This window comes from Saprolegnia parasitica (assembly GCF_000151545.1).
Source record: "Saprolegnia parasitica CBS 223.65 unplaced genomic scaffold supercont2.27, whole genome shotgun sequence".
Taxonomy (NCBI): Eukaryota; Oomycota; class Saprolegniomycetes; order Saprolegniales; family Saprolegniaceae; genus Saprolegnia; species Saprolegnia parasitica.
Genome location: NW_012156421.1, coordinates 380,066 through 406,128, shown reverse-complemented (window position 1 = coordinate 406,128; position 26,063 = coordinate 380,066). Strand labels below are relative to the sequence as shown.

General features: G+C 58.1%; 13 protein-coding genes across 13 annotated transcripts; 9 read left to right on the top strand and 4 right to left on the bottom strand.

The window, feature by feature from the left end:
• Positions 1-729: 729 nt before the first annotated feature.
• SPRG_07416 (hypothetical protein) lies at positions 730-2,486 on the top strand (the record flags this gene model as incomplete). Its single annotated transcript, XM_012346202.1, has 2 exons — positions 730-1,601; positions 1,625-2,486. The coding sequence occupies 2 exons, from the start codon at positions 730-732 to the stop codon at positions 2,484-2,486; spliced, it is 1,734 nt and encodes a 577-aa protein (XP_012201592.1).
• A 375-nt stretch (positions 2,487-2,861) lies between these two features.
• On the bottom strand, positions 2,862-4,100 carry SPRG_07415 (hypothetical protein; the record flags this gene model as incomplete). Its single annotated transcript, XM_012346201.1, has 1 exon — positions 2,862-4,100. One exon carries the CDS (start codon positions 4,098-4,100, stop codon positions 2,862-2,864), a length of 1,239 nt encoding a protein of 412 aa, XP_012201591.1.
• A 564-nt stretch (positions 4,101-4,664) lies between these two features.
• Positions 4,665-5,866, bottom strand: SPRG_07414 (hypothetical protein; the record flags this gene model as incomplete). The annotated part of the gene is made up of 1 exon (XM_012346200.1): positions 4,665-5,866. The coding sequence occupies one exon, from the start codon at positions 5,864-5,866 to the stop codon at positions 4,670-4,672; it is 1,197 nt and encodes a 398-aa protein (XP_012201590.1). The 3' UTR covers positions 4,665-4,669.
• A 989-nt stretch (positions 5,867-6,855) lies between these two features.
• Positions 6,856-8,223, top strand: SPRG_07413 (hypothetical protein; the record flags this gene model as incomplete). Its single annotated transcript, XM_012346199.1, has 1 exon — positions 6,856-8,223. The coding sequence occupies one exon, from the start codon at positions 6,856-6,858 to the stop codon at positions 8,221-8,223; it is 1,368 nt and encodes a 455-aa protein (XP_012201589.1).
• Positions 8,224-9,203: 980 nt separating this feature from the next.
• SPRG_07412 (hypothetical protein) lies at positions 9,204-10,541 on the bottom strand. The gene has a single exon (XM_012346198.1). The coding sequence runs from the start codon at positions 10,530-10,532 to the stop codon at positions 9,288-9,290; it is 1,245 nt and encodes a 414-aa protein (XP_012201588.1). The 5' UTR covers positions 10,533-10,541; the 3' UTR covers positions 9,204-9,287.
• An 862-nt stretch (positions 10,542-11,403) lies between these two features.
• SPRG_07411 (glycyl-tRNA synthetase) lies at positions 11,404-13,333 on the top strand. Its single transcript, XM_012346197.1, has 9 exons — positions 11,404-11,988; positions 12,045-12,260; positions 12,311-12,401; positions 12,446-12,521; positions 12,572-12,657; positions 12,709-12,806; positions 12,855-12,900; positions 12,944-13,055; positions 13,103-13,333. Exons 1-9 carry the CDS (start codon positions 11,435-11,437, stop codon positions 13,270-13,272), a joined length of 1,449 nt encoding a protein of 482 aa, XP_012201587.1. The 5' UTR covers positions 11,404-11,434; the 3' UTR covers positions 13,273-13,333.
• A 621-nt stretch (positions 13,334-13,954) lies between these two features.
• Positions 13,955-15,566, top strand: SPRG_07410 (hypothetical protein). Its single transcript, XM_012346196.1, has one exon. The coding sequence runs from the start codon at positions 13,982-13,984 to the stop codon at positions 15,503-15,505; it is 1,524 nt and encodes a 507-aa protein (XP_012201586.1). The 5' UTR covers positions 13,955-13,981; the 3' UTR covers positions 15,506-15,566.
• Positions 15,567-15,964: 398 nt separating this feature from the next.
• Positions 15,965-16,427, top strand: SPRG_07409 (hypothetical protein; the record flags this gene model as incomplete). Its single annotated transcript, XM_012346195.1, has 2 exons — positions 15,965-16,365; positions 16,415-16,427. The coding sequence occupies 2 exons, from the start codon at positions 15,965-15,967 to the stop codon at positions 16,425-16,427; spliced, it is 414 nt and encodes a 137-aa protein (XP_012201585.1).
• Positions 16,428-16,490: 63 nt separating this feature from the next.
• On the bottom strand, positions 16,491-17,642 carry SPRG_07408 (hypothetical protein; the record flags this gene model as incomplete). Its single annotated transcript, XM_012346194.1, has 8 exons — positions 16,491-16,560; positions 16,606-16,703; positions 16,752-16,830; positions 16,880-16,950; positions 17,002-17,150; positions 17,207-17,249; positions 17,273-17,406; positions 17,450-17,642. The coding sequence occupies 8 exons, from the start codon at positions 17,640-17,642 to the stop codon at positions 16,491-16,493; spliced, it is 837 nt and encodes a 278-aa protein (XP_012201584.1).
• Positions 17,643-17,758: 116 nt separating this feature from the next.
• Positions 17,759-18,579, top strand: SPRG_07407 (hypothetical protein; the record flags this gene model as incomplete). The annotated part of the gene is made up of 2 exons (XM_012346193.1): positions 17,759-18,121; positions 18,175-18,579. The coding sequence occupies 2 exons, from the start codon at positions 17,759-17,761 to the stop codon at positions 18,577-18,579; spliced, it is 768 nt and encodes a 255-aa protein (XP_012201583.1).
• Positions 18,580-19,830: 1,251 nt separating this feature from the next.
• SPRG_20401 (hypothetical protein) lies at positions 19,831-20,523 on the top strand (the record flags this gene model as incomplete). Its single annotated transcript, XM_012346239.1, has 2 exons — positions 19,831-19,980; positions 20,035-20,523. 2 exons carry the CDS (start codon positions 19,831-19,833, stop codon positions 20,521-20,523), a joined length of 639 nt encoding a protein of 212 aa, XP_012201629.1.
• Positions 20,524-21,761: 1,238 nt separating this feature from the next.
• SPRG_07406 (hypothetical protein) lies at positions 21,762-24,080 on the top strand (the record flags this gene model as incomplete). The annotated part of the gene is made up of 1 exon (XM_012346192.1): positions 21,762-24,080. The coding sequence occupies one exon, from the start codon at positions 21,762-21,764 to the stop codon at positions 24,078-24,080; it is 2,319 nt and encodes a 772-aa protein (XP_012201582.1).
• Positions 24,081-24,740: 660 nt separating this feature from the next.
• SPRG_07405 (hypothetical protein) lies at positions 24,741-26,056 on the top strand. Its single transcript, XM_012346191.1, has one exon. It carries the CDS (start codon positions 24,781-24,783, stop codon positions 26,002-26,004), a length of 1,224 nt encoding a protein of 407 aa, XP_012201581.1. The 5' UTR covers positions 24,741-24,780; the 3' UTR covers positions 26,005-26,056.
• The last annotated feature ends 7 nt before the right edge of the window (positions 26,057-26,063 follow it).

Below are 26,063 nucleotides of genomic sequence, written 5' to 3'. Positions count from 1 at the left end.
CTCGCAATGATCGTCGTCGTCCGTACTGTTGTCAACGATGAGCAGGTCGTGGTCACTCATCTCCCTGGACCACATTCGCTCGAGGCGGTCCACGAGCTCATCCATCGTTGCTATCTTGAGTGGCTCGCCAATGGCCGAATCGACACCATTCGATTGATGACCTCCGCATCCAAATACCTCTTACTTATTATACCGGGACACGATTATTTAATATTGAAGGTCGCAGCATTTTTTTTCGAAATGGGGTGCGCCTTTATTTTGACCAACACTGTACGCGGAGAGCGAACCTGTCCCTTTTCTTGATGTACCTAGTGTAGAGATGCGGCTGGCTTGCTCACCACACTGAAACCTAGCCCTCACGTCGCCCCAACCCTTCGCAGACGAGGAGCAAGGTGTTGCACAACGTAGCAGCGACGGGTCTGGTGGCCACGCGCGCGCAACTCACACAACATACACTTGCACGCCAACGTGGTACCGGTAAGTGCTCATATTATTACTGAACAATCCCGTGGTGGGCAAGGGAATCATTTTTCTTGCCCTCGTGGTGGTGGGCGTGACAGACCGCATCGACCGAACGTGCCACATGTATAAAACAAACAGAACATCTGCGTAGAAAACACGCTGGAGCCGTCCAACCCCTCAAACAACCCAAGGCTTCGAAAGGCGACCCTTCAAATTGCTCTAATGTTCTAGCCTTCGACCGCCGTCTTTCCGTCGCGAACATTTGACATGGCGGAGACCAACAGCCAGCGCGGCGGCATCGTCCTCTTTGGCGATGGCTCGGAGCCGCCCGCGTCGGACACCATCTCGCTCCAACAATCGTTCGAAGACATTGCGTCCGATGTCGAGTCGGTCGTCGTTCCCAACGCGTTTACGCGCAAGCCGCCGCCGGCATCGTACACGTTCCGCACCAACTTTACGACCAAGCCGGCGCTCGGGCTCTACGAAGGCCACCCGAGCGAGGAGGCCATCTTGGAAGAGTCGCCGACGCGCAACCGCGCGCATGGCGACTACCTCGACGGTGCCAAGACGCTCAACCCGCTCACGATCCTCGTGTGTGCAGGTATTGGCGTCGCGGTCGGCTTTGGCCTCTCGCGCCTCAACGTGAGTCCAGATGCTGCATCGTGGATCGCACTCCCGGGCGACCTCTTTGTGAGCGCACTCCGGTGCCTCATCGTGCCCATGGTGTTTTGCTCGATGGCCGCGTCCGTTGCCGACGTCATTGCCGCCAAGAAGACGACGCTTCTTGGGTGGCGCACGGTGCTCACGATCGTGCTCTCCGTTACCTTCTCCGCGGTGCAAGGCATCGTCATCTCGGTGCTCTTTCAATCGCGGTTCGTGCCCGACGCGGCGCTGGTGGTCGAAAAAAGCGCGATCAATATGACGTTCACGCTCCAGTGCCACAACTCGAACTACCTCGAGATGCTTCCGAGTGGCCGCATTGCGTGCAGCGCAGCCAACGCATCGCAATCCTCCACGCTCTTTGACGTGATTGACGTCAACGGACTGTACCGGTTCGAGACGCCGTTCCAAACGCTGACGCTCACCGACCAGCTCATCTCGGTGCTGCAGTTGATCGTGACCGACAACATCTTTAAGCTGTCCAAAACGGGTCGCTCCTCAGCATCATCATGTTTGCCCTGCCGTTTGGCGTTGCGATCGCCAAGTCGTTTGCGGGACCTATCTCGGACAACCTTCTCGTCGTGCTCATCAAGCAGACGCGGAATGCGATGCTGATTCTGATCAACACGGTCATGCGCCTTACGCCAATCGCAGTGGTCTTTTTAATCGCATCGGCCGTCATTTCGTTTAGCTCCAACGCCAGCAACGTCGCGGGTCAAGTGGGTTTCGCCGTCCTTGCGTTCGTGCTTGGCAGCATAAGCCACGTCTTGCTCGTCATGCCGATCTTTCTCTTTCTGACGACGCGCATCAACCCGTACAACTACATTCGGCAACTCACGTCAGCGTACGTCTTTGCCTTTGGCTGTGCGTCTTCGATGGCCGCGCTGCCCATTGCCGTCTCGTCGATCCACCAGACCCGCCAAGTGTCGCGGCCGTTCGCGCAACTCATCATGACGCTCGGGACTCCCGTGAACCTCAACGCGTGTGGCATGTACTACCCGATTCTCGTCACGTTCATGGCCAACATGTCAGGGAACGGCGACAGCCTCGGCTTACCGCAGTGGATTGTCATGTTTTTTGTCAGCATCTTGGCGTCCATGGGCACGGCGCCCGTCCCCAACTCGGGCCTCGTCATGCTCATTACGGTCTGGAAGACGGTTTTTCCGAGCAAGGACCTGCCCGCGGCATTTTCGTACGTCGTCGCCATCGACTTTATCATGGACCGCATCGCAACCATGGTCAACCTCAACGGCAACATGGTGGTCACGCGCATTCTCTCCGAGCAGGTCGACGAAGCCATGGAAGTCTGGGCCAACGAGCAGATTGTCCGCTCCGACTTTCCGACCAATGTCGTGGCGTTTTAAAATCCGTCGACGCAACCCAACTTGTGGATATTACTACCCGACAGGATTAACGTGTATATTGACGCAAACGACCATGTTGGGGTTGCGTTCTTCCTAGCTTTTCGATCAGAATTCGTCCGAGCAGGGTGGACTCGCGATGCGTGCGAGACCGACGTGCGCGTGACAAAGTTGTTTTTCAAAGCTATCCCGTCGACTAGAAGACTCGATCGTGGCCCACACCACGACACGGTAGAGCCCGACCGGCGTGTATGCTGTGAATTCACTCGCGCGCGTCACTTTTTCCTGCGTGGAGGTTGCAACGCGCCTTATTCGTTCATCAATGCGCGTCCAAAAACAGCATAAAACTCAAACATCATCCCTTATGTGGTCGAGGTATTAAGCCAAGAGGTGCGTCGCCTCGGTCGGCGCGACCTCCTTCATGGCGTCGACGTGCGACGGAATCGTACACGAGAAGACGTACAGGCCAAGCAGCGCGAGCGGCACACCGAGGTCCGCAATCGTCCACATAAAGCTCGCACCGTACGTGTTGTAGAGATACCCGCCAAGCATGGTGCCGACGCCGCGCGCCAACCCGTTCTGGACGGCGCTGAGGATGCCCATCATCAAGCCTTCCGTGCCGCGCGGGGCTTCCGCATAAATGTACTTGGTGCTTGCGGCCCACGCGAGGCCATACGTGCAGCCGTGGAGGAACTCAAACGGCAGTGCAATCCACGCGTTCGTCATGAGCGCATAACACGTGAGCCGCGCGCCATAGGCCAGAATCGAGATCGCGAGCACCTTGACCGTCCCGAGCTTGGCGATGATCGTATCGGCAAAGTAGAAGGCCGGGAGCTCCGAGAAGGTCTCGCAAAAGATCGCAATACCGACGATCTGCGCCGACCCACCGCTGAGTTCATACAAGTTGAGCGTGAGGAAGGCCGACATGGTGCCGCACATGAGCCCGAGGAGGAAGACAACAAACAGGCCGAGCACGTCCTTCTTTCGAAAGAGTGTTTGGAGGCCGGCCGAGAACGAGGCGGGCGGCGGCGACGACGGAGACGCAATGGTGTCGGTGGCGTCGGACGGCGGGATCATCTGCAGCACGAGCAGCGTTGGCACCAAGAAGATCAAGTTGAGGTGGAACGCCCAGGCAATGCCATAGTGCGCAACGATGACGCCTGCGCCGTAGGCACCGAGGCCGTAGCCGACAGCGCCGTAGAGTCGCTGCTTGCCGTACTCGGCGCCGAGACGCTCCGTGAGCGCAAGCACCACTTGGTCCGTGAGCGATGCGGCGGGGTTGCCTTGAAAGTTGCCGAGGAAGACCAAGACGCACGTCCAGAGAAAGCTCGACGAGGCAAATAGGATCGCGTACATGAGCAGCGTACCAGAGACCAAGCACGTAATGTGGATGAGGCGTTGCTTGCGGAGGACGTCCGAGATGGCGCCCCAGAGCGGCGGCGCGAGGATCGAGCAGACGGCCGGGATCGTCTGGAGCATGCCGATCTGGAACTTGTCAAAGGATGCCGCGAAGAAGACCGTGAGGAAGTTGATGAGCGCGCTGCCGCCAATGTTGCTCACCGTGTAGACGGCCTTGGCCGGCAGCAACTCGGCCCAGTGCTCGGTCTCGGCGCCCATAGTGCAATTGCGCAACTGCCCGTTTCCGTGTCAGAAAGGCCATTTTGCGCGTTTTGATTGGCTAAAATATGCTGCTTCAAGTTGGTCACTGCTGGAAGAACGGCCGTGGCTCGATCGCCGCAATCGACTGGAGCCACAGGATTGGGACCATGGAACGTTGGATCGATGCGGCAGACAAAAATCGAAGGCAACGTACTACGCGTATCTGGACCTTCGAATCGAATTTTTCGAATCGAAGTGGCGAGACGCAAACGCGGAGCTTCCTCCACACGTCGTCAACAAAGACAGACTGGAACGTACGACACCCAATGCCAATGAGAGGTGGAGATTGATAGCACGTCCCCTTCGTCACACTACTTCAATCTCTTCATTCGTCCCGTTTTGTTCTAGTAGTGGGATTCACTAGCCTATGTTGGATGTCGACAGGGTCATGTGCTTGATTAGAGAATGCATGATAGGCGATAGATATTTTTGTTGAGATCTGAACGCAGCCAGCAAGAAAACGATATCCTTTTACTTTCTTGTGCAAATACGACACGCCGCGAGATTATTAACGCATCGTTCCAGCACTAGGCACTGCGCTCCATGAGCGGGCTCGTTTCGCAAATCCCTTCCCTCATGGTGGTTGCTTTGGAAAAGAGCCACAGCGCAAGAAAGGCCACGGGAACGCCGGCGCTCGTCATGCCCCACAAGTAGCGCGCACCGTACGCGTTGTAGACATGACCGCCCACTAAGGTCGCGAGGCTGCGGCCGACACCGCCTTGAACAGCGCTAAGAAGCCCCAGTACAAAACCTTCCGTGCCTGCTGGCGCCTCTGCGTATACGTATTTCGTGCTTGCAGCCCACGCGAGGCCATACGTGCAGCCGTGGAGGAGCTCGAACGGCAGCGCATACCACGCGTTCGTCATCAGCGCGTAGTATGCTAACCGTGCGCCGTACGCAAGGAGTGCCATCGCCAACACGTTGACGGTTCCGAGCCGATAGATGAGCTTGTCGGCGTAGTAAAAAGCTGGAAGCTCCGAGAGGGTTTCACAGACGGTCGCGAGACCGACAATGTGCGCCGACCCATCGCTAAGTTCATAGAGGTCGAGCGCAAGGAACGCTGATATGATCCCACCCATGGCGCCGGTGACAACGACGAAGCTCAGAAGCGCCATAAGATCGTAGCGGCGCCGGAGCGCGCGCACACCCACGGCGAACGAAGTCGCCGACGACACCCGCGGTGGTGGGGACGGCAGCATGTACAACAACGCCAGCCCAGGAACGCAGCATCCAAGACTTATGGTGAAGGCCCAGCCAATACCATAGTTGGTGACAACGAGACCCGTGGCGTACGCGCCGAGGCCGTACCCGATGGAGCCATACAGGCGCTGCTTGCCGTACTCGGCCCCGAGCTGCGCCACAAGGGCCAGCACCGCTTGGTCCAAGAGCGTCCACGCGGGCTTGGACTGAAATTGAGCCAAAAAGAAGAGTACGCATGTCCAAGCAAAGCTGTCCGAAACATTTTGGACGCCAAACATGAGGAGGGAGCCCGAGACGTAGCAGACGACGTGGACGACCCTGGGGTGCTCTAGCGCGTCGGAAATGGCACCCCACAGCGGCGGTGCGAGCATCGAGCAAATGCAAGGTAGTGTCTGGAGAACACCGATTTGGAATTTGTCAAAGTAGGCGTTGAAGTAGACGGGCAGGAAGATGAGGATCGCACCGAAGCCAAAATTGAAGGTCGCGTACGCGGCCTTGGCGAGCCACAGTGCGTCGAGGTGCATCGCTGTGTACCCAATCGAGGTCGTTGCTCGATTTGCTTGTGGAAGGGGACGGTTGAAGTACGTTGATTGCGTGAGCCCATCGCTTTCGAAGATCTATGCCCACAGGAGGTCACACGACAAATCCATAGAATTTGCGCAACAGCTTTGATCGGAAGGCAATTCCATTGGCTGAAAAGTGACGTCAGCGGCGTTGATTCGCTGCATTTCGGCCAATCCGAGAAGCGATGTAGACGTTGGCGCCAATTTATCGGTACCGGTATGTTGCCGCGCACCCTGACACATCAAGTGAAATACTCACGCCACTGCATTTGTAGTGGCGTGGGGAGATTGGACACACACGAGCAGCGAGGGCGCTGGCAAAAGGGCTGCTTTACTTTGCTGCAACAACGGGACAAAACGACCAACCCAATGATTGGCTGAGACGTCGCTCGCACTCCTTCACAAGCAATGTTGCTCGAATGTCGTTTCTCATTGCGCTTGCTGCTACCGGAACTGCAAAATGTGTACCGCGTGCACCAACCCTACCGGGGCACGACTTAATGCTGTGTGTTGGTGGACGGTACGAAACAGAGACTCGGCCACGAATCACATGGATACCACCCCGGGGTAAACCGGGTGCGTTCCGAATAGAGTCTGGGTGATTTACCCACCACGAGCGTGGGCAGTGTCCGCAACCACCATGGCGCTAACCATGGTGTCTCTTGCATTCTTTTTGGCACGCTTGAACGGTCGTCGTTGGACAAGCTGCTACTGCTGGGGGCGCGCGCATCGCTCGCGGCTTGTCGATTGTGAACTCAACATCCTCCTCGGAAACGCCTACCCAAACGGCTTCAAGCCGTCCGTACGACGAGGGAGCGATGGCTCCGTGTGTACTGTAATACGTCTGGGTGCGTGCCACCTGCGACGAACGCACATATGAACGGCAACTCGTGCGCAGGTGATCGCGCGTAATACCCTCGCGCCATTCTCTCTTTCGCCGCTTCAGGGGCATGCTGCTGCTCGACACGCCAATCATGGGGCAAAAGACGGCCAAGCTCATCATCTACGAGAGCGACGTCGACGACGACGAGATTCCTCTGCACGTGCTTGACGACATTCAAGCCAACCGCCGCTTTATCTGGTGGGCGCTGCTCTTCCTCAACGGCTCGTGTCTCTGGGCGTACTTCTCGTGCCTCTCGGCGCAGTCGTACTACTTTTCGCGCTTTGCCAATTCAACGACGGTCCAGTTTGAGTACTTGACGACGCCCGTCACGACGTGGCCGATGCTGCTCGCCCAGCTCGTGCAAGTCATCTTTGGTCTCGACAAGAAGCTCGGCATGTGGAACCGCGTGCGCATTGGTTTTTCGCTCTATACGCTCTGCGCTATTGCGATCCTCCTCCAAGACATCCTCGACGCATCGCCCGAGACGGGCGCGACGATTGTTCTCGTCGCGTTTGGCGTCGTCGGCTTGACCAACTCGCTCACGGAAGCCGCGTTCTTTGCCCTCTCGGCGCTCTTTCCCGAAGCCGCGTTTACCAATGCGATTCAATTGGGCAACGGCACATCCGGCATCATCAACATTTCGCTGCACATGCTTCTGCAGCTCCTCGTTGGCGGCGCGACACATCACAATGACGACACGGTGCACGTCCAGAAAGTCTCGTTCTATATCTTTTTTGGCATCTTTATTGGGGTGTGCGTCTTGGCAGTCGTCATCTTTCACAAGCTCCTCCGTATCCCAAGCGTGCACTACCTTGTCGAGCGCAACGACATGGAGACGACAAAGCGCTCCGCGAACCGCGAGACGCTCCTCGACATGTGGGCGCGGCTGGGCCGCATCGCGCGGGCGATCGCGCTGCCGCTGGCCAGCCAGTTTCTTATCTACGTGTGCTCGTTGTCGGCGTTCCCGGGTCTTGGTATCGCGTCCGCGTCCCAGCTCGCCAGCGATCCGTCCGTGACCGCGTGGTACGTCGACGGCGTCCTCCTCTGCTACAACTATGGTGACTTTTTCGGTCGCGCCTGGTCGCCGAAATTGTACCCGTACTTTTCGCTTCCGTCGTGCTTTACGTGGACGGTCGCGCGCTTCGTGCTCTTTCTTGGCGTGCTCATGGGGCTTCCAGGCAACGGCGCCAACCCGCTCTTCGTCATGGCCGACGCCCACACGCTCAACCTGATTTGGCTCCTCGCCATCAATTTTATCCTGGGTCTTTCAACGGGCGTGCTCAGCACGATCACGTTTGGCCTCGGACCGCGTCTCGTGCCGCAAGAGGACCGCGAGTCGGCGAGCGCCATCATGTGTCTCGGGCTCTTCCTCGGTATCACCACGGGGTCCACGCTTGGCTGGCAATTTGGGCGCAACCACTGGCTCGGCGCATAATAATTGACTGTACAACAACTAATAAATGACCCAAAGTTAATGAATGATCTGTGTGTGCTCTAGTATCAACATATAAACGAAATCACCACTTAATACCGAATATAGGTTGTTCCGATCCCACGATGGATCACAAGCACGTGCACGCCCACGTCGTGCCGTAAAGAAGCGAATGCAGGGTGGCATGGATCGCGAAGACAAAGACTTGGACCTCTCACATCCATCCAACTATTCCGTAATGCATACGCTAATCGCAATCGTCTATAAACGTGTTGTAGACCTTTGCTAATGGACATCGACATTGAAACGAGCATATTTCGGGAACGTTCCCTATCCCTCCAAGCCGCGTTGCGCTACCTCTGGCCGGTGCTCCACGCCTGCGTCTGGTTCAACGTCTGGTGAGTCCGGAACGATCGCGTCTTCCGCGCCGACCTACCGCGGCCAAGTTCATGGACGATTGCCGTCAAGGCGGCGCGTGTCGCTCAACTGCACCCGCACCACGTTCAAGAGCCTGATTCGAGAGCCCGAGCAGCCTGCTCTTCGTCGCTTTCTCCGGCGCCTCGCCCAACACGAGTGGCTGCGCTAGCTCCTTTTCCCGCGGATCGCGCTCCTGCCCCCGCATGCCTAGATCAAGTTCCTTCACCGAGTGTACACAACGTAGAAAGTCCGTCAATTTTATTTAGCGTAGTTTTATCTATTACAATAGATGACCCACTTCAACAACAACATTCCCTATCCCTATTCTCTCGTCACCGTTTGCGTGGCTCTCGGCGCTGCGGCTTCGATCGTCACAGACCCTCACTGATGGCAACCACGTGACGACATAGCCACGCGAGCGGCTGCTTCGGGCCTCGTCGACGACGGCGACATTGCTGGTACATCAAGAGTAGGATTGCTTGCAAATCACTGGATACCAATATTTGAATCCAGCACTGGATTTTTTCGAGTAAGGACGTCCCCGGACCAGAATCGAGAAGCCACAAGTGCAAAGTGAAAAGGAATGTATGTTTATGGTGTCGTCTACCGACGAAGGATACTAGCTACTGTCAACATTATTGTGTGTTGTTTTACGCAATGAGATGCGTCTTTTCGTTGGTGAGTTCCTCTTCCGTCGCCGGCTTCTCCATCGTGCACGAGAAGACGTACAGGCCAAGGAGCGCGACCGGCACACCGAGGTCCGTCACCTTCCACATGAAGCTCGCGCCGTACGTGTTGTAGAGGTAGCCGCCGACCATGGTACCGACGCCACGGCCGAGGCCGTTCTGGACCGCGTTGAGGATGCCCATCATCATGCCTTCGGTGCCACGGGGCGCCGACGCATAAATGTACTTGGTGCACGCGGCCCAGGCGAGGCTAAAGGTGCAGCCGTGGAGGAACTCGAACGGCAGCGCATACCACGCGTTCGTCATGAACGCATAGCACGTGAGCCGCGCGCCGTACGACAAGATCGAGATCGCCATCGCGTTGACGGTGCCAACCTTCTCGATGATGCGGTCGGCAAAGTAGAACGCCGGGAGCTCCGAGATGGTCTCGCACCAAATGGCAATGCCGACAATCTGGGCCGAGTGGCCGCTGAGCTCATACAAGTTGAGCGTGAGGAACGACGAGAGGACGCCAAACATGAGGCCGGCGAGGAAGACGACAAAGAGGAGCACGAGCACGTCCTTCTTCTTGCAGAGCGCGTGGAGACCGGTCTTGAAGCTCGGCGTCGGCATCGACGAGCCCGACGGCGTTGTCGTCGCATGCGTCGGCACAAGCGTGTCAATGGACGGGATCATTTGCAGCGCGAAAATGGTCGGGATGCAGAAGATGAGGTGAATGTTGAACGCCCACGTGATGCCGTACTGCGAGACAATGACGCCCGTGATGTACGCGCCGAGGCCATAGCCGACGGCACCGAAGAGACGCTGCTTGCCGTACTCGGCGCCAAGGCGCTCCGTGAGCGCGAGCACCGCCTGGTCGAGGAGCGACGACGTCGGGCCCGACTGGAAGTTGGCGAGGAAGACGACAAAGCACGCAAGGTAGAAGCTCGAGGCTGTAAACTGGATCGAGAACATGAGCAGCGAGCCCGTGAGGATGCAGAGGATGTGGATGAGGCGCTGCTTGCGGAGCACGTCCGCGATCGCGCCCCAGAGCGGCGGCGCAATGAGGTTGCAAATGCACGGAATCGTCTGCAAAATGCCGATCTGGAACTTGTCAAAGTACGCGCTGAAGAAGACCGTGAGGAAGTTGCCGACGGCGCTCAGACCAAAGTAGTTGATCGTGTACACGGCCTTGGCGGGCAGCATGCTTGTGCAGTCGAGGTCAGCCATGGAAGCACTGGAGCGCAAAATACAAAGTGAGCAGCTTCGTCGTCGATGAAAATCAACTTGAAGTTGCGTTTGGCCCAGGTGCGCGTGGGTTTCTCCCAGCCCAGCTGCACCGTCGCACCTTGCGGATGCCGTAATTCAAGGTGTCACTTGGCTTTGTATGCTGATGCGCCTAGGTGCGACCGGCGCCATGAAATCCAGTGAAATCAAGTGGCCTGCGACGTCGGCCATTCATTCCATTCTTCAACTATATAGCCAGACCGCGCCATTTCTAATAGCACCCAAGTGCGTGCAAACGCGCAGCGCTCAGCCATGGCACCTGCCCTTCTCTGCGCCGCACACCACGGGTATTTTGTGTTGATGATGACGACGACATGGCGCCGTGACGGTGCACAGCCACACGACAGTGCACCCAGCGCCGTCTTCACTGAATTGACGTAGACATTACGTACCCTCCATCAGCAAGCGTTGGTCACCCAATTAGAGGCCGGCCATGGGTTTATCCCGACGCCTTTCTTTCCCCCTGTCGCCGCCTGTATCAGCGGACCCCGGGGCGCCAGACCGCATTATCCGGATACGGTTGAATCCTGGTTCAAAGCCGGGGTGTGGCATATGCCATGTGCAAACAATTTAATTCGGCATGTAGACGGCGGATTCGGCATGGCGTGATGTCGCAATCATCATTCGACGTCGCTGGCGCGGTGGGTCGTCGTCGCGCCGCTCCAGTAGGTTGCAGGACTCGTAGACCCAAGCACGAGGATGTGCACCAATGCTTTCTTGCAATGTTGGCCCTTGTTTGCCGCTGGAGCTGTTTCTTTTCGCCACAAACCAGGTGCAGTACAATGTGGCATGTGCCGAAAACAACATGACAGCATGAACACCAGCAAATCTTTCGCGTGCCAGGCATGTTGCGCCGACCGATCGTGGGCCGCCTCGCCGGCCAAGTGCAGGCGCGCTCCAAGGTGACCAAGGCGCCGGACCTCCAGGAGAAGGTCGTGAACCTCTGCCGCCACCGCGGCTTTGTGTATCCCGGCTCGGACATCTACGGCGGCCTCGCCAACAGCTTCGACTACGGCCCACTCGGCGTCCAGATGAAGAAGAACATCCAGGACGCGTGGTGGCGCCACTTCGTGCAGTCGCGCACGGACTGCGTCGGCCTCGACTCGTCCGTGATCCTGAGCTCGCGCGTCTGGGAGGCGTCGGGGCACATTGGCAACTTTACCGACCCCATGACGGTCTGCAAGGAGTGCAACAGCCGCGTGCGCGCCGACAAGCTGATCGAGAACGCGTCTGATGTCACGGGCGTTGAGGAAGCCGGTGGCCTCTCGTGCGAGGCGATTGACGAGCTCATTGCGACGCACAAGCTGAGCTGCCCGTCCTGCGGCAGCTCGTCGCTGCAAAAGACGCGGCTCTTCAACCTCCTCTTCCGCACCAACATGGGCTCGACCGACGAGACGAGGTACACTTGTATCACTCTTACGCAATCATGGCATGAGGACGATATGCATGGCTTAGCGAGTGGGTCTACCTTCGCCCCGAGACGGCGCAAGGCGCGTACATCAACTTCCAGCACGTCGTCTCGACCATGCGCCGGCGCCTGCCGTTTGGCGTCGGCCAAATGGGCAAATCGTTCCGCAATGAGATTTCGCCCGGCCACTTTCTCTTCCGGACGCGCGAGTTTGAGCAGCTCGAATTGCAGTACTTTTGTCCCCCGGACGAGTCGGACAACTGGTGCGGCCATTTTTGCAAGGACGAGTTTCATCCTGACGACATCCCTGTAGGTTTAACTACTGGGTGGACGAGTGCTACAACTGGCTCATCAAGCACGGCGTGAAGGAAGCCAACATCAAGAAGCGGGTCCACGACCAAGCGGTGCATATGCCTTCGGTGCGGCCGATTGATCATGCCTGCGGTAGGAGCTTGCCCACTACGCGCGCGCGACGACCGACATTGAGTTTTTGTACCCGTTTGGTTGGAGCGAGCTCTGGGGCAGTACGTGGCACGACCTGCGTGCAGGAACGAGGTCGACTAGGATCTTATAGTTGCCAACCGCACCGACTATGACTTGCGCAAGCACATGGAAGCGTCCAAGAAGGACTTGAGTTACCAGGACCCGACGACAAAGGAGGTATTCCTACACTCATTGCGCCGATGCCCTGACACGAGGATGATGCTATAGGTGTGCATGCCTCATGTGGTCGAGCCTGCATTGGGCACTGGCCGCGTCTTGCTTGCGATGCTCCTGGATGCGTACGACGAAGAAGAAGTCGCTGGCCGGTGCGTCGTCGTCATCTCTGGATGAAGCGAATGGACTCGTGAGTGTAGGAAGCGCACGGTCCTGCGGCTGCATCCGGACATTGCGCCGTACAAGGTACGAGGATGAAGCAACGCCATCTCCTATGTTTGCCCCTTAGTTTGCCGTCTTGCCGCTGCAGAGCAAGGGCGAGCTCGTCGATGTCGCACGCTCCTTTTACCGCGACCTCACGGTGCAAGCGAGCTGCGACTTTGACGTCACGGGCTCGATCGGTGCGACGGCCTCGACATCTATCGTCCATCTCATCTTGTTTTGATAGGCCGCCGGTACCGCCGCCAAGATGAAGTCGGCACGCCATACTGCGTCACGGTGGATTTCGAGACGCTCGCGGACCAATCGGTGACGGTGCGCGACCGCGACAGCATGGCGCAGGTCCGCGTCCCGATCGCGGATCTCCTCCGCGGCAACTGGCAGCCCAGCTTTGCCTAGAGACTCTAGAGACGACGCTTGATAGAGGACGTCATAACAATGCCACATCGCGTTAGCAGAACGTTCCTCACCGCGGTGTTTTCCGAGAAGAGACGAGAGCGCAGCCGCCATGAGCATCCTCGTCACCCTCCGACTCCGCATGATACACACACCATATCCGTTGACACGCATGACACACTAATAGTGTGCTATCCGAGTACTGTGGTGGCGTGACCCTTGGCAAGCTGCACACACAGTATGCATGCAACATAAGTATACGTCGTCATCGTCGATCGGTGCCGACGCGTGCCGCAGCGATGGGCAATTCTACTCGTAATAGCTACTACGTCGGCCGAATATAGAGTGCGACGCCTTGATACACTATTTGATGCCGCCTGTCGCAACGTTGAAGTCAGTTTTGACCACTTATCAAATGGCTGCAACGCCACGCATGTATTTAAATACCATGTTGTGCGTCGTGTGTGATATGTGCATACAAACATCAAGCTCCACACTGGCCGTGGCATTAAAATATAAAAAGTGGAATTAAAATACACCACTTCCTTTTGTGTGCACTTGATAAAAACAGCAGTTCATTGATGCGCCATTGCGTTTGGCGTGTCGTTTTATTCCTTTCCACTTGACGTTTGTATGCAACGGGATTAAAACGTGTAAAAAACGCCACTCTTTTTTCGTATAAAGACAAAGGCGGCTCTCAGTCGTGAAGAGGATGCCCCGAGCTACGGACGTCGAGTCGGCGTCGCTCCTGCCGACCGAGAAGCACGTCTCGTACCAGACGACGACGGCCATCAATGACCCGCGCCTCGACAAGGCCGCGCTCCATGTGGCGCGCCAGAAGGACGCGGCCTACCTCTTCAAGTTCATCATCATGGCGCAGATCTTCGTCTACCTCGAGGCTGGCGCTGTGCCCGCGCTCCTCGTGCAGTTTACAGAAACGTTTGAGCTCACGCCGCAAGACCAAGGCCTCCTCGGCGCCATCGTGTACATTGCGCTCTCGCTCGGCTCGCCGCTCTCGGGCTACCTCTTCCGGCGCTTCTCGCCCAAGGTCGTGCTCGGCTTCAGCCTCGTCCTCAACAACGCGTGCGTCTTCGTCTTCGCCTTCACGCCTGTGAACCACTGGTACTCGAAGCTGCTTTTGATCTTCTTCCGCGGCCTCATTGGCTTTACGCAAGCGTTCTTGTGCGTCTACGCGCCGCTGTGGGTCCACGAGTTTGCTCCCAAGTCGCGCCGTGGGCAATGGATGAGCTACCTCCAGGGCGCCGTGCCCATGGGCGTCACGGTCGGGTACCTTCTCGGGTCCGTCACGGTCTGGGTGGGCGAAAGCTACATGGGCTGCGGCACCTTGTTTTGCTGGCGCTGGCCGTTCCTCTTCCAAGTGCTCCTTGTCTTGCCGCTCGCGCTCGGTATCTTTGGCATTCCGGACGACCACATTGTGATGCGTCCGTCGCGGCGCGAATCCATCTCGTACCTCGAGAACGAGGACGAAGACGAGTATGACTCGTTCTTTGACGATGGCAAGAGCAACTGGAGCAACATTTGCACGCTCCTCCGCATTCCCGTGTTTACGTCGATCGTGCTCGGGCTCTCGTCGCTCTTCTTCTGCGTCACGGGCATCCAGTACTGGACGACGCTCTTCCTCACGACCAACCTCGACGACTCGGCCTACACGATCCACCTCGCGTACCTCGTCGTCTCGGGCACCGGACCGATCCTCGGCGTCGTTTTTGGCGGCAAGCTCATCGACTACATTGGCGGCTACGCCGGCCCGGTCCAGGAGGCCAAGGCGCTCCGCATCTGCATGGTGCTCGGCGTCTGTAGCGTCGCCGCCGCGCTCCCGATTTCTTTCTCCAACAACACATTTGTCATCGCGGTGCTGCTCTGGACGATGCTCTTTTGTGGCGGCGCACTCCTCTCGCCGTGCTCAGGCATCGTGATTGCGTGCGCGCCGCCGCATCTGCGCCCGCTCGCGTCGTCGGTCGCGTACACGTCGTACAACTTTCTCGGCTACGCGGCCTCCAACTACATTCCGGGGCTCGTCATGAACATCATTATGGTCAACACCGAAATGGGCGCGTCAGGGGCGCCAGACGAAGCGTACATGTACCGCATCGGCTTCCGCATCGTCACGTGGTGGAGCGTCTTTGCGTTCGCTTGCCTCGTCGTCGGCTATGCGGCGTCCGCGCGCAAGGCCAAGGCGCTCGCAGGAAATGCGCCGGCCCACTCGCCCTATTAACCCTACCCTACTACAACGACTATAGTGTACTAATGCCAAACAAGATATATTCGATCGCACGCTCTACAAACACGTCCTCGGTGCAAGCACGAGTTTGGCGCCAAGGGTCCATTGTACAAAGGCGGATCAGAAACTCGAATTGCCAAGCTCAGGAGACGGTATAGAAGAAGAACAAGACGCGCGTGAACCTGACACACGAGACGGGCAGCCCCAGGAGAGCGCAGTGCGACCATGTCTAGGTGCTTCCCAGGTCGTCTTCGTCGCTCGCATTCAGTACTAGTACGTTCGATTGATAGCACGGCCAGGCGTGGACAGGCCGCGGTCGACAGGCCACCCACCACAACTCGGAACGTAACTCGACAGCACTTTGCAGTTTGCCCTTGCCTGCACACGTTCTATCCGACGGATATGTCTCTTCTCGCGGCGAGCTTGTTTTTCGCGACGCTGTGCCACGCTAGTATGGCGCTCGCGAGTCCCGCGCTCTCGAATCCCGCGAGCGTCGGGCTACTGGAGGCGACAACGTCGAGCGCGTGCAGCTATGTCGGTCTCGCCTCGACGCTCTTGCCGTTCTTTACAAACCTCACCAAGTGCAGCTCTGCGACCAACTTTACGCTGACACCGCCGACGGCGTGGCCGACCGCGGCGCAGATGCCACTGCTGTGCTCGGACCCGGCATGCACTGCGACGTTGAGCAGCCTTGAGACGGCCGCGCTCCCCAATTGCACACTCGCGATCCAAGGAACGACGATCACGATGCCTGCGTTTGTTCGCAGCCTCGCGGCGTCGTGCTTCCCGTCGGCGTCGCCCAACATGAGCGCCGGCAACGCTCCCAGTACGCTCCCAGATGCCGCCACGAGTGCGTCGGATGACCCATGGCCGCCATCGTCGTCCTCGAGCCAGACGCGCAAGCACTCTCCAATGACGGTTCTTGCTGCCGTGCTTCTCGGTGCGATCGGCTACAGCGTGTAAAGAAGCTGGGATTTCTCTAGTTTTCCTGAACGAGCGCCGTAACCACCGTAATATCGTCCATCTTGCCACCCGTCGTCGACGTGTACCTAGCGCACCATGAGTGGGAGCACGCAAAAGAAAGCGTAGTGTACCCAGCGTGACGCGCCGACACGGCGAACGGCGTCATGCGCGTCTCGGAGGCCGCGACCTTTTGCGTCACTTCAGCAATGATCTTGGCAAAGACCGGCATCTACTGGAACGCTGAGCAACCAATCGACGCTTAGTAGAAGCCGAGTACGTTCTCGGGCGTCGGCGGGTGGATCTCGGAGATCTGGTCGAGGAGCTGCAGGAGCTCTTCGGTGAAGAGGTTGTCAAACCTACGCCAAGGCATGAGACGACCCGTGTTGCCTCGTTGCGACAACGTACACGCCGTCGGTCGCGACAAGGATCAAGTCGTTCGGCAGCGCAGTGTGCTGCGTCACGTCTGCATGCTTGGGCTACAAGCACAGCGTTGTGGGTCCCGCCTGCGTATCTCCCACGCCGTGTACCTGGTCCCGGCTGTCCATACCGAGCTGGAGCGGGCAGTTGAAGTAGTGGCACTGCGGCGGCGACTCGAAGAGAAGCGTCCATTTGCTGTCTTCTTGACGGCAGTGGAGGAACCCCGAGTCGCCCAAGTTGGCCGCCGTGATCTCGGCACCTATGGCGATTGACGTCGCTGAGGACCACACGACGCGTGGGCATATATATATGAACTACCTTGTAAGCTCACAACGCAAGCCGTCGAGCTACCAGGTACCTAGGCAGTAGTAGCGTGGCCACCATGTACGCAGCGAGAAGGTCGACGAGTACCGTTGCGGCTTCGTACGCCGCATTGAGGCGTGCGACGGGGTTGCTCACGGGCGTGGCTTCGCAGACCTTCATGAGAGCGCGCGAGTACGCGCCCGAGTCGATGCCTATGCATGCGTGAGGATCCGTGCATAAAAAGGGTGTGCGGACCCTTGGACGCCCAGCCACCGACGCCGTCCGCGACGCCGACCGCCGTGGGCGATACGAAGGCAGCGTCTTCGCCACGCTTCTTCTTGGGATGCGGCAGCGAAGCGAGGCCCGACGAGAAGGTCCACGAGCTCGTCCAGCGCTGGAGCACGGACGGGCGGAGCACACGGGCGGTGGTTGCGCGCAGCAGCAGCATGGGCAAAATTTGCGTTTTATGTCCATCGACGTCGCGGGTTTATCGGTTTGACCCACGTTTAACGTTCGCAAATTCCCGACAACTCCCGGTTTGTTGGTCGACCACCGAGACTGAAGATGGCCGACGAGAGCATGCGCAGCATCGCCGACCTGCGCGATGGCGCAGCCCTCTGCTTTGCGATTGCCGAGGCCGTCGCTGTCGAGGACGATGACGTGGCCACGTGGCAGAACACGATCAAGTTCCTCGAGGGCTCTCTGGCCATTGCCAAGCAGCACCACGCCGAGTTTGTCAAGACCGCGGCCATGAGTGGGTCGGCGGGCGACAACCTCATCTTCACGCTGCCCAAGACGACCTGCATCGTGCCGAAAGGCAAGCTCGACATTGATTTCGGCGACTACAACGTGACGATCACGGGCAAGGACTTTGTCGTGACGACACCGTACACGAACGTAGACGCGCTGCTCAAGCTGCCACGCCACGTACGACAACCCTCTCGACACCACTGCGCTATAGCTCATGCATCTGTGGATAGAGCACCGTGTCCAAGACCAAGGTAGCGTCGTACGAGTTTGTGCTGCGGCTGGAAACGCCCGTAAGCTACCGCAAGTCGACGCTCAAGTACATTGCATTCGATGTAAGCGCGACGAGCGCAGTGATTCCCAACGAAAACATCCTTCTGCACGACGCTGAACTGGAGAACGATGCGTCCGTAACACAAGCCAAGCTCCACGTCGCGGTCCAGATGCAGCTCCAACGGCTCATGAGCCACATCCGCGTCATCGCCGAGCCCATGACGGGCGACCGACGCTACGTAAGCACGCACGGCGAGTCGTTTGTCAAGTGCTATCGCAAGACCACGAGTGGCCACCTCTTCTTTCTTCGCGAAGGGTACTCCTCTTCTCGACGCCACAGAGTCGTGATGCCTGTATATTACTAGGCTCTGCTTTTTGAACCCGCCGCTCTTCTTGAGCCGAAGCGAAGTCGACGCGATCGAGACGGGCCGCAAGACGTCGTTGCACCTGCGGTCCTTCGACTTGATCGTCGACGTCGTCGGTGGACCCTCGGTCGAGTTCTCGATGGTCGAGAAGCAAGAAATGCCAAGCATCACCGAGTTTGTCAGCATGTTCAAAATGCTCAAGGACGATGACGCGCGTGACGACCCGAGCGAAAGCACGGGCGACACGCCCGTGGCGCCCGAAGGCGACTCGGAAGAAGACGACTCGGACTTTGTCATGGGCGCCGACTCGGACGACGATGACGACGACCTCTCTGGCTCGGCGTATAGCGGTAGTGACAGCGATACCGACATGGATGTTGGGATCGTCGACAGCCTCGCGGCCGCGGGCAAAACCGTCGACGACGACGACGACGGTCCGTTTGGGCCATTTCCCGACCAACGCGAATTCAATCGAGTCATCAGGATGCCTGGGAGCCTCCACGGGCAAGTGACGCCGAGCTTCTCCGTCGACAGTTGACCGGCGCATGCCGCTTGCGACCACCCTGCCGTACGACGCGGTGCGACCGGGTCGAAGCCTCTTCAAACGTGATGCAAACGCTCCCAGCGGCTCGAATTCATTTCTACAGCACGTCGCTTGAACACGGCGGCTGAACCTTTTTCTCTGACAGTTCTACTACTAATGGTACCGGAACTATCCTGGGCGTCCAAGGCGACATGCGGCATGGTCTACATGACGTGCCACCAGCTCCGAGCTCCGAGATATCGATGCATCGCTGCGAGCTGTCGCGTTCAATGACTCATTCCTCTGCAAATTTGTAAAAGTTCAGTCGTCGTGAACAAGAGACGTACTGTAGAAATGAATTCGAGCCGCTGGCTGCGTTTGCATCACGTTTCAATTGGCCTCGACCCGGTCGCACCGCGTCGCACGGCAGCATATAATACGACAGGGTGGTCGCACCAGCGTCAAGCTGCGTCGTGAGCTCTATCGCGACGCAAAGGCCCGTAGAAACCACATTGGCTCAATCCCATATTATGGAATTTAGCTTTTAGGGCATTTGAATGGCAAGGGGTATAGTATACCCCTTGCCCCTTGCCATTCAAATGCCCTGCGACGAGGCAGTACATGGAGTGAGTGTAGGTCGACGTATGGCACAAAGTAGATTTCGATCATGAAAGACACCAAGGCTGGTCACTTAAGCTATCAGTTGGAAATCTTCCCGCAAGTGCAGCATGGCCAACTCCAGCGTTCAATCCGGCCTCGTTTTGAATGCTGCCGCACTTGGCTCACTCGGCTCCTCCATCCCCACGGGTCGCCCAGGAACTCCTGCGTCCTCCATGACTTCCAGCCGCTCATGGTCCAGTACCCTCACATGGAACTCCGTAAGCATCGAATGCCGTATGAACGCTAGAGTTCTAACGCGTCGTGCTATGTAGAATCCAGCTCAGCCCCACCGAGTGCAGACAGGAGTCGACTACCTCTTCGCCGAGTTCCAGACGACTCGCGAAGATGTCCTCTTCCAACGGTCGTATGAGAAGGCTGGGAGAGCCAAGGCGAGGGGTGACTGGATCAGCTTCAAGAAAGAGCTGGCCATCCAACGAGATCTTAAGGAGAGACAGCAGGTGAAGAGGCTCAAGGCTGTCGACACCATTGCTCGCTCTCGCAATTGGAACTGTGTCGCGACTGGCCAGATCGACGTGCATTACCTCTCGCTCCGAGGCGCCGAACAGTTGCTTGCTGAGACGCTGCCTATTATGGAGGCCAAGGGACACCAGCGTATTTGTGTCATTGCGGGCGCCGGTAAGCACAGCAAGCACCAAGACCAGCAGCCTCTTTTGAACGGCGTCAAGGTCTACCTGCTCCGTCGTGAGAAACGATTCCAAGACCACCGAACCTGGTATGGGGCGCTTATCGTGTGGCTCTGAAGTCGGAAGATACATAACGTTACTTCATTTTAAGCTCCAAAAGTAAAGATGCACTTTATTGCTTCAAAAGACATGGCTCCAACGGAGTGGCGAGTCGACGTGCAACTGCACGGCGGTAGACCTGCACGACGGGCATCTTGTATTGTTGCCCACTCGCCCGGAACCAGCCCGTCCAATCCTGATGCCAAGTACGCTGGCTTTGACACGATGATGATTGGCCAACAGTCGAAAGGCTTTGCTGATGTGAAGCCACGTCATGGAAGCCATGGGTGTCAAAAGTACATCAATTTGGCGTCAAGGGTACATAACTTTGAATTGATGTCTCCCGTGGTGGCCAGCATTTTACAAGACCCGTCAATCAAGGCAGTGCGTCGAAGCTTTTATCGACCTGGGCGGGGCCACAGACGCACGCCAGGAGCTTGACAACTTGATACTCTTTCGAACGAGTATCCGGACTCCGGATACACATGATCAGCTGCTGTGACACATGCCGGTGGTTTCCCACACTCTGCTTTGCGTTTTTCACGTTTTCCACGGACCGCGCTGTAATCCGAGCATGTGCAACACACCGAACACGCGGACGCCGTAGAGGCGTCGACTACTGCAGCGAGGTCGACGCATTCCGCCAGCGCTCCTCGAGTATAGCGCCTTGAGAGCACAGCAAGCTACGGTAAGTTGATGGCAGTAGCAACATGAGCCCCTTCCAGTCGTTTCTGCAGGTGATGATGAGGAGAATGGCAGGTTGTTCGAGTTTCTTGGGAATTATATCGGAAGCTATCCTTTGAAGTGTGGTGGCGTGCGCTCAAGTATGCACTTGTCCGCGACAGAGCTTGCTACTGTAACGCACTACAGACCAATGTCGACTCTGCCGTTTTCACGTTACCAGTGCGTCGCCTGCTACTACTGTCGGCGCGTTGAGGGTGGACCTTCTGAGCACTGCGTTGTCACGTGCATCCTAGACACAAGAAAGACCCGAAATGCTCCATTGCGAGTCTCTAGCGTCCTGCTATTGATACCGTCCTGCTACCGGTACGAGGAGACGACTTGCGCGCCAAAAATGATGCAATTACAGCCGTGTCCAGGTGTGTGGTTTTCGATATTTCACGTTTTTCACGCACGGACGCCTTGCGTTTCCCACGCCGGTTGGTCATTTCACATATATTTGCGGTCGACGAAGAGCAGCATGCGCGGCAAAGGTCCTCCTCCGCGCGTCCGAGTACCAGTGGATCACGCGCGTGATGGCGCTGGAGGCCGACGCGCTCCTCTTCTACGAGGACACGGCCAAGCCGAGCAAGGCGAAGCTCGAGTCCGTGGACCTCATCGGCGCCACGTGCGAGGTCGTCGTCGTCTCGTCCGAGCACCTGCACTGCTTCCGCGTCCTCGAGGTCGACGCCGAGACAAAGTCGACGAAGGAGTGGATCCTCGACGCGCGCTCGTCGCAAGAAAAGCAAAACTGGATCTCGTCGATCCAGACCACGATCTTGAGCTTGAAGAAGACGACCCGCGTCGTGGCCGACGCCGTCGTCGCCCACGCAAACGACGATGACATTGACGCCAACAGTGGCATTGACCGCAAGCGCATCGACGCCGCGAGACGCCTCGTGCACGACCTGCAGGCGCAGCGCGGTAGCCTCTTTCTCCGCGGGAAGGATGTCCTCGACATCCTCCAAAAGCACGTCGGGTGCAACTCTCGCACGGAAGCCCTCGTGCTCGGCAACACGCTCCTCAACGAAGGCTTCCTCAAGCACATGGTGTCGCAGTACACGCTGCTCGATGACGACTGTCTCTTTGAGACCGTCTCACGCACGCAGTACAACCTCCACCGGCAATTCCACTACCAGCGCCAAGACGGCAGCGACGCCGCGGGCTCGGACGACGAAGATGAAACTCAAGTTGGCCAGCAAAACCAGACGAACGGGTACTACTGTCCCGAGCTGCACAACCTCTTTGTGAGCATGCTCATTGAGATTGAGATCTTTTACGTCGTCGAGGACCCGCGCCCGGACGAGAGCTTGTCCATGTCGGCCGTCGACTTGGATCTGGACTTTTCATCGTTTGACGCGTCCAAGGAGCTCACGCTCCAAGAGTGCTTTTACGGCGACGACGCGGTCACGTGCCTCATGAGCGTCGGCCTTTTGAACGAGCAAGCGGCGCTCGTGCTCGGCAACCAGCTCCTCGCACGCGGCTACTTTAGCCCCATGGACTCGGAGACGATTTCATTTGAGAATGCGCGCACGCGCTATGTGCTCTCGCCAGACGTCACGCGCTCGATTGCGCCGACGGCCGAAGAGACCATCATGGACCTCCAGTACCAAGAGGAGAAGTTCCGCGCCGACCTCAAAGCTGCCATGGACGTGCGCCACCAGGGCATGCTCTGGCTCTGCGGGTCCATGGCCGCGCTCCTCCTCTTCGATAGCCTCCAAGAGATGAGCCTCGCGTACAAGGTCGTCTTTGTTGCGCTCTCGTGGCTCGGCAAGTTCTTTCTCCACGACCCGCACGCTCATGTGCCGACGATGCTCCCGACGATCGGACAGTACACCAAGCTTCCGCGGGCCAAGCGAGGCAGCTACGTGCCACCCGTCGAGACCATGGCTCCGAGTTCCGAGGCCGATGCGCGGAAGCGCAGTGCGTCGGCGGCGGCGCTGCGCCATCGGTTCCCAAGCACGGGCGACAAAAGTACAACGTCCGAGACCCGCCAGCAGCACCAACATGCGTTGGCGACCACATCGTCGACGATGCTTCTTGCGTCCTTGAGCCATGACGACCGCGACCGCCTCGCCACGTTCAAGTCGATGCTCGACTTTGACGATGCGAGCGCGTTCCTCTTTACGGACGAGTACCTCTTTAGCGTCATGAACGTCAAGAACCGGACCATGAACTACGCGGCCGAGAAGCTCCAGCGCTGCATTGCGTGGCGCCAGGACTATGGCGCGCCTTCGATTACGCTGCCGGACGTCCAGATGCAGTTTGCCGGCTGCTCCATGTATTGGTACGGCTACGACTACATGAACCGCCCGATCTTTTGGGCGCGGCCCAAGCGGAAGGACTGGTCCAAGATGGACGCGGCCGTCGAGATCCGCGCGCACGTATTTATGATCGAGCTCGGCGTCAAGCACATGATGCCGCCGGGCTGCACGACGTTCACGTTTGTGACCGACTGCGCCAACGTCGGGTACCGCGAGGTCGACATCCGCCTCATGAAGGGCCTCATGGAGGTTTGCTCGGGCAACTACCCGGACCGCATCGGGTCCATTTGCATTGGGCCGCTCACGACGCTCGTCAAGACGCTCACGCGCATGCTGGCGCCGCTCTTACCCGCGCGTCTCCGGGAAAAAGCCAAGTTCATGAAGTCGCCCGGCAAAGAGCTCGAAGAGTTCATGCCGCCCCAGTACATTCCCACGTTCATGGGCGGGAAGGCCACGCACATGCTCAACCCGCACGGCCACCAAGATGTGTTTGACTTTGACTACATGCTCTCGTCCCAGAAGGAGCGCATGCAAGCCCTGCCGACCTCGACGCCCGAGTCGGCTGTCGTCTCGCACGCGCAGCCTCTCTGATCGTTTGTTGTACACGTAGTATATAAGTTAACACACATCCCGAGTGTCAATCCTCTTGGTCGTCGCGAGCGGCTCAAGACCATCGCAAAATGGAGTATCTTGGCGCCTTGTTCCCAGGGAGGAATGCATCTGTAGCTACCGCGCGCACCCAGCCTTCTCTTCAAGGACATCCACCATCAGCTTCCACCATCATGGTCGCGGAAGCCTGCAGATCGGCGAGGAAGAGTCGTCTCTGATGCTATTTCATGCTGGACCTTTTGGTTCAACGTAGATCAAGTCAATCATCAAACAATTGTGGCCGTACCACGATCAGGGCGAGGGTGATGCTTCGACTACGACGACTTTAGTTAGTCGACTCGTTCCGTGCAGCTCCTGCCCTTACCTCGTGGCGGTGCCACGTCGCGACGTCTGTGGGTTTGCATCATCGCAGGCTGTCCGCATACAAATTTCAAGTAGAATGGAAAGGCCAGGAAGGACCGGCATTCTGGCCCGCTTTAAAAGTCGACTTGGGCTTGTTTATATTTGGTGTTTGTATGCCATTTTAATGGGGGAAAGAATGGGGTGCCCAGACACGCTACGCTTTCAACCAATCCCGAAGGAGGATTCGATTTCGGGCGATGCCATTGGTGCAAAAGCGGCGTGCCCAGATTCCGAGAGATTCAGGGTTTAGCGTCACCGCCAGCGCAGTAAGCAAGTGACCATGGGTTCGAGCCACGTCAAGCCCCATGAGGGCATGCAATGGCTGGCCATGTCCTTCCTCGTGATCCTCTTCCTCGACAGCCTCGCCGAGGTCTCGTTCCTCCAGAAGGTCGTCCTCGTCGTGTGGTGCTTCCTTGGCAAGGTCTATCTCCACGACCTCCACGCGGTTGAAGTGCTCTCGTCGCCATCCCACTTTGCACCAAGCCTTCGCCGCGTGCACACGCCGTCGCGCCGAAGCAAGTCGATCGACATCAAGCCATCCAACCCGCAGGAGGCTGTGACGCCCGTCCCGTCGCCCAAGACTGTCCACCGACGTGCGAGTGACTTGGCGCTCGAGAAGCCCTCGCTGCGCACGACGTCGATGGCCTCGAACGCGTCCACTGTCTGCGACTCGGCACCGCCGTCGCCAACGTCCAGCACAGCATCCACAGACGATACGATGAGCCCGGATGGCTTGTCGCTGTCGGAGGTCGAGCGCGTCCGGGCGTTCCGCAAGATGCTGCAGTCGACCGAGGAGGCCGAGTTCCTCTTGAAGGACGACTACCTTCACAGTGTCATTAGCGTTCCGAACCGGTCGATCGAATATGCAGCCGAAAAGCTCAACCGCGTCCTCAACTGGCGCACCGAGTACCGGGCAGGTGCCATCTCGCCGGACGAGGTCGCGCCGCAGCTGCGCAGTGGCTCGATGTACTGGTTTGGCTACGACTTGAGGCGCCGGCCAATTCTTTGGCTCCGACCCAAGAAGAAGGATTGGAGCACGATGGACAAGGACCTCGAAGTGCGTACGCACGTCTTCATGCTCGAGCTCGGCATCCGCGAGCTCATGCCACCGGGTGTCTCGACCTTCACCTTGGTCACTGACTGCGCCAACGTCGGGTACCGCGAGGTCGACATGCGCCTCACGAAAGCCATGATCGAGGTCTGCCAAGGCAACTACCCCGACCGCATCGACAACATTTGCGTCGGGCCGCTTACACTGCTTGTCAAGACGCTCACCAAGATCATCTCGCCGCTACTGCCCACGCGGCTCCGGGAGAAGGCGCATTTTATGGACGCGCCGAGCGTCGATCTGCTCAAGGTCATGCCGCCGTCTGTGATTCCAACCTTCTTCGGTGGCTCGGCCGAGCACACGCTCCATCCGTCGGGCGACGGCTACGACTTTGACTACATGCTCGCCGCCCAGCGCCAGCGACTGGAGGCGCTGCGGATAGACCCGGCTGCGTAGCGCGCGCCCCTATTTTATGACGTAGCAAGAATACAAAGCATCTTCATCTCGACGCGCAA

Excerpts from the sequence above, each read along its gene's own strand:
- SPRG_07412 (XM_012346198.1), bottom strand. The coding sequence starts at position 10,532 with ATGGCTGACCTCGACTGCACAAGCATGCTGCCCGCCAAGGCCGTGTAC.
- SPRG_07411 (XM_012346197.1), top strand. The coding sequence starts at position 11,435 with ATGTTGCGCCGACCGATCGTGGGCCGCCTCGCCGGCCAAGTGCAGGCG. Across the intron at positions 12,402-12,445 it reads AGCGGGTCCACGACCAAGCG|GAGCTTGCCCACTACGCGCG; the intron begins GTGCATATGCCT and ends TGCCTGCGGTAG. Across the intron at positions 12,658-12,708 it reads AGGACCCGACGACAAAGGAG|GTGTGCATGCCTCATGTGGT; the intron begins GTATTCCTACAC and ends ATGATGCTATAG.
- SPRG_07410 (XM_012346196.1), top strand. The coding sequence starts at position 13,982 with ATGCCCCGAGCTACGGACGTCGAGTCGGCGTCGCTCCTGCCGACCGAG.
- SPRG_07405 (XM_012346191.1), top strand. The coding sequence starts at position 24,781 with ATGGGTTCGAGCCACGTCAAGCCCCATGAGGGCATGCAATGGCTGGCC.